General features: G+C 48.5%; 2 protein-coding genes across 2 annotated transcripts; both read right to left on the reverse strand.

Moving 5' to 3' along the window:
• Nucleotides 1-136: 136 nt before the first annotated feature.
• Nucleotides 137-6,527, reverse strand: citS (Citrinin polyketide synthase; the record flags this gene model as incomplete). The annotated part of the gene is made up of 3 exons (XM_066131694.1): nucleotides 137-6,007; nucleotides 6,074-6,447; nucleotides 6,524-6,527. The coding sequence occupies 3 exons, from the start codon at nucleotides 6,525-6,527 to the stop codon at nucleotides 137-139; spliced, it is 6,249 nt and encodes a 2,082-aa protein (XP_065987814.1).
• Nucleotides 6,528-9,639: 3,112 nt separating this feature from the next.
• On the reverse strand, nucleotides 9,640-10,440 carry atmB (Terpene cyclase atmB; the record flags this gene model as incomplete). The annotated part of the gene is made up of 2 exons (XM_066131695.1): nucleotides 9,640-9,853; nucleotides 9,923-10,440. 2 exons carry the CDS (start codon nucleotides 10,438-10,440, stop codon nucleotides 9,640-9,642), a joined length of 732 nt encoding a protein of 243 aa, XP_065987942.1.
• Nucleotides 10,441-11,083: the final 643 nt, after the last annotated feature.

Consider the following 11,083-nt stretch of genomic DNA (forward strand, 5'->3'; position numbering starts at 1 on the left):
GAGCTGAAGCACAATACTACTGGTTTTTCATCGTATGCCAAGCCCTTTCAACCTCAGGAGACAGACGCATGTAGGGACACGTATAGGAAGATTAACCCGAAATGTAGGAATTCATTATCTATAAGCACTAAATTTTTCAGCGCCATGCCGTAATTAGTCTCAGCTGCTGGGCTTCGCGTGAGCCATCATCAGTCCAATCAATATGGCCAAAGCCCGACTGTAGTAGAATTGTCTTCCAATCCCGCTCCCCCGCTAGAGCATATGTCCGGTGGTCATCAAAACGCCACCATCCGTCAAGCAAGCCAAAGACACAGTCTAACCACTCTAGTGGTCGTGTCAGCTCCAAAAGGCATAACACACCCCCGTCCTTTCGAAGCAGTTTTTCTAAATTGCTGCAGGACTTTCGCAGGTCTCGCGTTGCGTGAATACAGTTTGCCGAGATAACCAGGTCGTACGATTGCGCGAAACTTGCCGGTGGTTCTTTCTCGATATTGAGCGTCTCAAACTCCATGTCAAATCGCTGATGCTGGCCATATCGTGAAGTAAGCTTCTCCCTTGCGCTGGCGACGAGAGCAGCGGAGACATCAGTAAATGTATAGGTGAAATCCACGTCACATGCCAGTAGTCGATCTACCACGAGCTGTGTTGTTGCTCCCGTGCCTGCCCCAATCTCCAGAATACGGATGTGGTTTAGCCTATCTGGCGTCTTGTTGTAAGAAAAGAGGCAATTCATGAATTCGCCTAATAACAGATTGCCAGTTCCAAACATGGGTGATTTAACATAGACATCTTCCAAGAGCTTAATCGAGGTCGCGTTTTGAAAGAGGATCTGCAGAGGATCTACCTTGCCCGAAATGCAGTCTGCAAGGCGCGCTCCTGTAGTGTGTAACAACTTGTGATCTGGATGGTAGCTCGGGTAGTCATTCAAAATAGCCTTGTGCATATCCTCCGCGCTCCTCTCCGGGAACGAAGCCAGGCCACCCAAGTAACGCTTATTCAAAACATTGATAACACCCTCGCTTCCTAGGATGTCGAAAAGCCGATTCATCAAATTTTGGTACTTGGGCTTGAATTGAACGGAGGGGAGTTCGTCTCCCACTTGAAGGGATCTTATATCGCACCCTAGTTCCCGAAAAGCCTGCACAATATATGCTAGAACCAGAGATCTTTGCCTTGGATGTACATCTGAAAAGAAGTCATGGAACCCAGCGGCCTTGATTGTTGAGGAAATCTTTTGTTTCAAAACGTCCATAGCAGGCGGAACTTGGCGAATAAATAGGGTATTTGATCGATCCAACGAATCGTTAAAGGAGAGAGCCGCATGCTTGATATGGCTGTATCCCAGCCGAAGCGGGACGGCCGACTCAAGCCTGTCCTTGCCTGTCTGGTCGTGTAGAGGGACAAACCCAAACTGATCAGTCTGCTGCTGTGGAAAGATCGTGTGAAAGAGGGTTGAGAATGTCGAACTCTCGTTGATGTCCATAAGTTGTGAATTCTTCCCAAACATCTGTTCGATGTCTGATTGAAGTTGGATCGCAACCAGTGAGTCCAGTCCAAGTGCCCCCAAAGGTGTGTCCGGAGACAGATCTTTGGGATAGTTCAAATGGTTTGAGAGTAAGTTGAATAGGGCACTACCGGCTCCCTCTGTCATTTCCTCGGTGTCCATGGCTTGTAATCGAGATTCCAAACTGGGAGGGCTAGAGGATGTGGACCGAGAGGAGCCTGAAATGACGTCGTATTCTGGGATCAAGTGGTTCTCTTCATCCATATGACCACTGGTTGTCATGGAACCGAAATCATCTTCTCTGATAAAGATTGGCTTATCTGCACCGGGGATTGGGAGACACGGGCTCGCATCGTCCCCGCTTATAAACTCCGTGATTGAGCTGCTTGGCGTTCTGCCACCTGAGGTTTGTGGAACTCCGTTGATCCTTTTGAGCGCACGTTTTAAAGAACTAATCGCAATTTTTTGAAACTTGGCGCCGAGTATTGTCATGGAAAGGATTTTGCGCTCAGCACAGAAGATGAAGATGTCACACAGGATGCCGTCGTTTTCCTGATGATCGAAGCTATAGAGGCCAACCCAATGCCCTTTCGTACTGGGCTCTGAGTCCTCGGCGTTGGTATAAGCAGTAGCGGCATCGAAGCCGTTGCCGACGTATATCTCGTCAGGCGTCACACCTCCCAGGTTGTTGGCCTGCATTTCGGCTATGAGCAAAAAGTTGTCCAGCATCAAGGGGTTGAAGGGCGTGGTTGGAGTAAATTGTGAGGCAATTTCAGGTTCAAAAACGTGGGCAACTGTCTCAAACCCCTTTGATGTAATAGAGCGTACTCCAATATATCTGTCGTCATATCTCGCCACGCTGTTTATGATTTTCTTGATGAAGTCGCCTTGCACAACAGAGGCGCTGACGTCTTTGCCCAACTCCTCACATCGGTCGTACAGCCGACGAAGAACTGGTCGATGTGGAGCGAGGTGGGAATACACTTCCTGCAGGGTAATAACACCCGTAGCCTGGAGTACCGAGCCTCTTTCTTTTTCGTGGATGGGATGGCTCTCGACTCGAAACTCCCATGCATCTTCTCCCAGCTTTCGTAGTATCATACGCAAGGACTTTTGCAGGTCGAAGCCGAATGGCGCATGTAGCTTGAGGTTCTTCAACTCCATCGAGGCCGAAGTTGAGAAGGAGACCAACTTATGAGTCGAGAGCAAGCGAAACGCGCGGGTGGCGGATTCTATGTACATAGATACCGGTGCTAGAAGGTGTTCAAAGACTGTCCTCCCTCGGACATACACGGAATACTCCTCGCTATTCTGGTTGATGGAGTACTCGACTGTTTGTACACCCGCATTTTGTGTTTTCCCGATTAAGGAGACTAATGTCGCTTTTTCTTGAATAACTGGCTGACCAACTTTCTCGTTCTGCGCTCTCTTAGCATGCTTCACCACAGGTAATAAGTATTCTGACTTCATAAAAGGATGAAGAGGTAGTTCCAACGGGGCTGGAGAACCTGTCTGAGACCGGTGATATAGCCAAAACTGAACTCGTGTGCCTGCATTCCAGAGATTGATAGTCGTGTCCGCCAGAGCCTTCACCGAGTCTGGTTCGCCTAGTGCTGCCGGATAAAACGAATGGGTTGATAGACTGCGAGTTGGGCCATGCGTGAGGGCACGTCGCGCCATGTTGACTCCGGCAGATCCCCATCCTGCCTCAAGCCAAATGCAAGACCCGAATCGCTGCTCAAGCCTGGAAATAGCGTTGGCAAAGTAAACTGGCTCGCGGGATTGCCGAGCTATGATCTCTGGTGTCGCGTTTGCCCAGCTGTGACCAGATTGTGAGCAGGGCTCGATAGCAATGGCTGGAGGGTGTAACACTAGTCCTTGGACCAGCTTATTGTAGTCAGGGAGGATGCAGTCTATCATCTCAGAATGGAAACCATGCGATATTGCCAAATGCCTCAGCGACACACCTCGTAAGTCAGCGGCCTTTTCAAAAGCCGTGATGGCTGCCTTCGTCCCCACGACAACGTGACTTTGAGAAGAGTTATAGCACGCAATTTCGACCTTGTATCCTGCAGGCAATGAGTCTGCTAGGTTTTGGACAGTTTCTGCATCTGCATCAACGCTGAGCATGGCGCCACATTCCGCCCCCCATTTACTCTGGATGAGCGATGCCCGGCCGGAGATCAGCTTTAGTCCATCTTGCAAGCTGAGCATACCGCTGATACAAAGAGCAGTCAGTTGCCCGAGACTATGACCAACCAAAGCATCAATCTTTAAACCAGAGTCGATCCATGACATGGCTACCGAGTATTGCAGTGAGAACAGCATACAGTGAGCTTGAACCAAGTCCTCGACAGGCTCTGTGTCAAAAATGCCAGGAAACAAGCTGGCAAAGCCCATGGTCTGTAGTGCGCGGTCACATCTCCCCAAATGACGCTGTAACAATTCTGAGCCGGCGTAAATCTCGTGGCTAAGGCGAACTCGACGGCCGGTCTGGCCAGCCAGAACGACCACCACCGGTTGTCCATTATGCTTCTGAATTGGCCCATCTTTGTAAGACTGGCTGGTTGATTGCTGCTGCAACTTCAGCTTTAATTCTTCAACCGAGCTGACCGAAAATGTCAGGCGGCAACTCAAACCATGGTCCTGGCGTTGAGCAAGATGAAATGCTGCGTTGGCTAGTACCTCTTCGTCGCTGACAACATTATTCTGGTTCTCAATAAACCTGAGGATATTCCGACAATACAATTGTAGGCTCTCATTTGAGTGAGCCGTAAGAAGAATAGGATAATGGCAAGGCCGATTGGGAAACAATGGCAAGCTATGCTGGATTGACGGAGGCTGGCATACAAGCATAGCGGCATTCGTGCCAGATGCACCGTAGTTATTAACTAACGCAGCTCTAAATCGCTCCTCCCATGGCTTTGTTTGTCGAGAAATCTCAATGTTATCATCGTGCAGAGGAGATATTGCTGGGTTGAGCTCCTCAAAATTAGCCTGCGGGGGAATGACCCGATGATGCAACATCTGCAGCACCTTGAGGAGAGCAGCTATGCCAGACGCCGCTTCACTATGGCCAATATTACTCTTGATCGAACCGACGTGTAGCTGCCTGCAAGCCGGGCGAAGAGGTCCTCCAAAGACGGTGCGGATGCTTTGACACTCGATTGGATCACCCTTTTGCGTACCTGTACCGTGGGCTTCTACATATGAAATGTGCCGGGGTTTCAGATTTGCCGACTCCAGAACTCTTTGGTATAGACTTGTCTGTGATTCAGATGAGGGCAGGGTGATGGACTTGTTTCCTTCACTTTGATTAACACCAGTGGCTGCTATCACGCCTAGAACAACGTCTCCATCCGCCACCGCAGACGACAGCTTCTTCAAAAGGACAAGACCGCCGCCTTCACCACGGCGATAACCATTCGCTTTCGAATCAAAGGGCCGACATTCTCCTGTCGGGCTGAGGAATGAAGCTGCCGCTAGGTTTTCCTGCGTTCTGGCCTCCCTTGATATCAGATTAATGCCTCCTGCTAGGGCCATGGTGCACTCCCCTGACTGAATGGCGCGGCATGCCGTGTTGATAGCAACCCCTGAGGATGAACACGCAGTGTCAATCACCATAGATGGCCCGGTGAGACCAAAGAAGTGGCTTATTCGGCCGCTGGCGAAAGCACGCGCAGTACCCGTGAATGAGTATGCAGTTGGTGGGTGAGAATTCACGTTGTCCTCATAGTCGCAGGAAGAGATACCAAGGTAGCAGCCCACATTTTTGGTGGCAGAGGAAGAGGGGCTGAAGTAGCCTCCTGATTCCAAAGCTTCCTGCGCAAGATGAAGGCCAAGTCGCTGTTGAGGATCCATGTATTCGGCTTCCCGAGGAGACTTCCGGAAGAAAGAGCAATCAAAAGAGCCGGCAGCATCGACAACGCCATGAGTTTGTTTTGTTCGAATGAATTCCCACAATTGCCTTGGACTCTCTGCGCCTGGAAAACAACATGACGACCCTATAATAGCGATGGACTGGTCAGGGTAGATGTTGTCGGCTTTTCCACTTACACTCAGGGATATCGGCTGAGGTGAGCGGAGTAGCAGTGATCGAGGTACACAATTAACTGGACCAAGAACAAGTAGCTGTGCCTGACGGGCATTTGCGCTAATGGAGCTCGATATTGTTTTAAACCATTCGGCGTTTTCGACGAGGATGCATCGCAAAGCCATCTCGTGCAATGCCGTGTTATCCTCCACTATATTTCCACTGCAGTTGTTTCTGACCGGCACGGCAAGGCGCGAACCTCGGGGAAACTGAAGCATGGGCAGGGACTCGCTGAGCTGCAACAACTTGAGTAGCCCAGCTTGGTTCCCCCCGTAGTGATAACGGCCATGAAGGTCAATTCTTTTTGATGTTGCACCACCCTTCTCTAATTCAGTCAGCAGTGCCAATACATCGCCCTCATTCGTCGTAATTGTCACGGTGGAAAGGTCAGTTTGAACACTCTTGTAGGCCTGGACAAATGTTAGCATGTTATGCCAAACTAACAAACGCAAACTCTATCAAGGCTTTTCACGTACATCTGGATATGTGTCCAAGATAGCTTGAAGCTGTTCATCACATTTTCGGTCGATATCTCCCTTGTCGTCGCCATCATCACCCGGCCACCGGGTGGTGACACATATTGTCTTCACCGGTGACTTTGCTTCGTTGAGATCAATGTACGCCCCGCAACACAAGGCTAACCTGACAGCAACGGCGCCATACTTTGCTATTTCTGTATGGCTTGGAGCGCAGGCGAGTGCTAGTGCTGTGAGGAGACCGATGCATAATCCCTGGATGCCTCCATCGTGGAGATGATCTAGAAGCGCAGCGTGGGCATCCAGGTGTCCACACCCGTCCTCGTCCCGCGAGGAAATATTATCCAAATACTCCATATATTCCACAATATGAACTAGTACAGTCAGTACCGCCCATTGTGTATTTCTCGAGTCACGGCTTGCTGTGGGCTGTGTGCTGTTCCCCTTCACCCATTGCGATAAGTTGTCAAGAAATAACGCCACGTCAATCTCCTCGAGAGACGGTTCTTCCCTAACAAGGCGTAGCCAGAGATTGGGCAACTCCGAGACGGCTTCACGCAAGTATGAAAGGTCTTTGTTGTGTACAAGGCTGGACCGAACTTGTGGCAGATACGCAGCATCAGCTTGCGATATCATCGGGCCGCATATCAATAGAGATGGTGTATTTACACGCATATTGCCTACTCAAGACAAATATGTGTATAAAATTAAAGCAGAATACTCGAGCTAATGCCTCCGACTTGTTGCTGTGACTTGAACAGAAGTTGTGATGGCTTGAGGCTGCACTTGTTAGGAAATGAGTGAGGTTTGTAGGGTATGATCTCTGTCAGCCTTCTCGGAAGGCGAGAATCATTTATTGAATCCAAACAGTTCTTCACCATGAAGTTGTGCTGTAATCATGGCCCACACCCTCCACACGGAGAGACGAGGTATGGTCGGTCAAGTCCATCATCCTTGCAGCCGGGCGTGATAATCTTGCTTCCGACCACGGATACGCTCGCCCCCGCGGGCCACGCAAAAAGTTCACTAAATAATCCTTGTCGGCTTAGCTTACCGTAGTAAACTGCAGGGTCTACCTGGTTCGGCGGAACCTCGCAAAGGCTATGCCTGTCAAGTGGGTTTTGGCCCCATTAGACAGGAGACTTCTGGCATATTCCGACATCTCGGCACGGAGTAGGTCAGGCGATATTGGTTCTTCGTTCTGCCCAGGCGCAAGGCTCCTTTACACGGCATCCGGTTATACAGCGGAATACGAGATCAAATCCAGCCCGGCGAAATAAGTCCTGCTTAAGAGAGAGAGTCGGTGCCGACTATAGCAAGATATATGACTTTGTTATGGGCCCGTCACCCGGTTGCCAGATCGCAAGCAATAACCAATTCGGCGGCAATATTACACCTAAGGGCATATCCCATCGCACAAGATGAAAGATGGCATGACTAGTTAGCGGCAACACCCGTGCAGGCCTGTGTCACAGAAATCGTTTTCCCACTAAGCCTAGACGAACATTCGCCTATTAATCTGAAATGGTTAGCATAGTTAATTGTTGAATCTAGAGGCTTAATTTACCCCAGCGTATAGTCTTCCCGTATTTCGCGTTATAATTAATATACTCACCAACTAATCGAAGTAGCTCCTAAAGCACAAGAGCGTCTGCTAGTGCGTGGCTTTAAATGAAATCGGAGGGCTTAGGAGTTCTTACTCGTGCAGTACCCTAAAAACAGTCTTACGCTTTTGATAGTTCTTGTCGCACTATATCACGATAGCACCACTCCATGCTCCTAGCTCTAGCCAGACTAAACCGTATATCCACGATAATAAATACGATTAACGTAGATTATATATAGTATAGAATTTCAATGTCAGCCATTTAATTTATAGAGAAAATTTACAAGATTTTTATAATAGTCTACTTAGCTTACTATATAAACGAGAAATTTCATGGTAGAATAAGAACAGGGAGCAAGGTTATAACTTGTCCGTATATCCAATATCGTGATAACCTCCAGCGCTAAACCAACAACTAATCGGATATATCACAAGGACGGCACTATCTTCTACCTCCAGATATTTAATACTACACACGGCCTAGTACTGCATTATACCTTTGACTAGACTAATTTTAGTTATTTAAAGTCTGTACCATAAACTTTCTGGACGACTATTTTTGCTATATAGCGTTGCCAAGTAGGTATTCAAGCGAAATACAGTGCAAGAAGACCTGTTTGACATTACGGAAAATGAACCATGTCAGTTGGTTAGTGCCGCGATAAGGGGCAACTTTTAATTTATCTAGGCAGCCCGAAACTATTATAATAGAAAGTAGACGCTCTCTTTGCTGTAACTCGGCGGCGGTAGTTACTAGCCTGAATAGGAACAAGAATATAGGCATGCTTGGAACGTTATAATACACGATATGAAAAAATTTAGTAATACTGGTTTCAAGTGTTGACCGAGGCGACAGGCGAGAATAACCCTTCTTTCCACACTTATACGGTCTGTGCCTGGGCTCATAGGCTTGTTTGACATGTCAAGTACAATTACGATAGGAAAACATGGTAAACGGCAAAGTAACGTAGTAATTGACTCAATCTTACGCATGCCATGACATACAACTGCGCCCGGAACTGCCGATTTGAGACGTACCATTCGTGGCTATGTTCCGGCCAAGAGGTTCAAGCGTTGGGTTGACCAAAACAATAATCTACCCCCTTAGTGGCCAGCCTATTAACTAGTATCTCATTACTGTACTAGGTCTTATCCCATGAAAAGTGGCTCTGTCATGCGAGTGACGGATAGTAGTGCTTGGAATTAAACACCTCTGTGTCCTGGAACGAAGCGGGGCGTCTAAAAGACCCAAGAATAGTGTGCGCAAGTCTGTGCATGAACCGATATTAATCCTCGTGGTCGTGCCATAATAGTGACATTATAGAGAGCGGGGTGTGGCTATTGGGAAACGTCTGGTGCTTTTTGTTCCACAAGCGAAGCGTGGTCTCGCAACGCAAACCTTGGCGAGTAATCATGCCATGCATTTGGAATCATGTCAAAACTTGACGTAACCTGCCTTAACAGGCAAAGATTTGCATAGAAATTCAATTTGACGTGAATTGAATTATGATGCGCTTGTGAAAGATTACTCAAGCAAGACCTTGGTAAAGTCTCGGTGTCCCGTCCTCTGTCAAGTCGGTCGTGAGCGTCTGTTGGTGAAATCTCGCTGCAGCAATAATACGTAAACCGGGACGTGGAGAAAGAGGCATCAGCTGAGACACAAGAGCCAGTCAATTGTGGTATAGAGACTTTAATTCGGTACTGCATATATGGTCTGCACAATAGGCCATCTTATAGCATGTCACCCGGACGCCTCTATCTTACTATTATTTGCACGCCTTGTTGCATCAAGATATATAAACTAGGCGATAGAATTCTTAGTCCAATTTACTCTTACACATCTTCGTTGCCTCAAAGTCACATAAGATACTACTTTTCCGAGTTTGAAGATGCTTGCTTTTTTGGAACCCCGTCCTGTCTCCTCCAGACATATGCCATGGAACATGTGCAAAGCCGCCAATTATATGCTCTTTGCCTTTTTGGCTTCTTCCTGCTCGCTCTCAAAGCGGCGAACGTACCACAAACAAAGCGCATAGGACCCATCTAGCAAGAGGAAAATAGAAACAAACCAAATGTATAGAGGAGAACCCATATACTCATGGTCTTGTCTCCAGTATTGGTATCTTAAAACATCTTGTGGGATAAGGACAAGAGAACCGAAAAACCGACAGAACCTGTACAGTTGACGTGTTGTGAGCAGTCAAGTTTACTTAGTGTGTTTTTGCAGGGCGAGGTTGACCTACCATAGGAAATACGAGGCCCCTCGCGATGAACCACGGCTAAGCAGCTGACAGAGGGCCCCGACACTTAGGAGAAGCTGACATCCATATGCGCTGAAAGCTTGGGCGTGAGATGGCCCAATTTGCAAAGCCAGTGCTAAATGGGCCGTTGTCCATGCCGCTATACAAATGATGAAGATGAAGGGCAAGTTTCGACGAACCAGCGGGGCGTGTGTCCATTCTCTTTCTGCATTCTTGACCGCGGTGTACATGACACCACAGTTTAGCATGAGTCCGAAATAGTGAGTGAACTTGTCCTGCCTACTACCAAAGGGGTAGATGACAGCGTAGGTCAATTCCCAAGCAAAGTTGCAGCATAGTGGCATCAATGCCATTCCGTAGGTTCGATCTTTGAGAGACTTATAAATCATCCCAGCATAGTTGGTAGTCCATCCCAGGCCCATGAGCAGCTTACATGTATCAGCAATCCAAGCTACTTCCAGGTAGCCAGGCGGCGCACGGGATATGTCAGCAACATTCATAGCGTGTATCAATCGGTCCTGACGGATGTTTGAGGGGTAGAGAGAGGGGCAAGAAAAGAACCAAAAAGCAGATTGCAGCAGGGGACGGACGGGTAAACGTTGCAAGGTGGCGATCATATTTAACATGAAGGATCCCTCGATGCTCCAGCTTGCGCCCCGCGGATTCACGTGTAGGGCTGAAATGATACCCTGTTGCAGGATGCACCAGGCATTTGCTATCACATATTCTAGGTATTGTGGGGTTTTACCTTTACAGGCACATTATTCTCTCATGTAAGCGAGGTGCTGAAAATTGCCCGAAGAAGCGGTACCGCAAGCATGACAACGGACAGTCCGAGGGAAAATAGCCGGGCGTTCGGTGGTGGCGAGACACGCGAGCTTCGCGGGAAAGTGCCTCTGATGCGTGGTTCACTAGATATGGTCGCCGAGGACTCCGTCTAGAAAAACTGAGTTCCAAGGCTGAATTCAGCTGCAGTGGCTGGGGCCGGACTGAGTCGCGTACATGTAAGACGGCCATATTGTACGCCCAGACTGGGGCCCAACATGGGTATAGCGTTGACTTGTATTGACATGAACATGGGTCAAGGGGAAGATAGGACTTGGCACCATGCTATCATGCCACGCGGCTATAGTGCCCACGTAC

Source organism: Metarhizium brunneum, chromosome 7 (genome assembly GCF_013426205.1).
Source record: "Metarhizium brunneum chromosome 7, complete sequence".
In the NCBI taxonomy this organism is placed as follows: Eukaryota; Fungi; Ascomycota; class Sordariomycetes; order Hypocreales; family Clavicipitaceae; genus Metarhizium; species Metarhizium brunneum.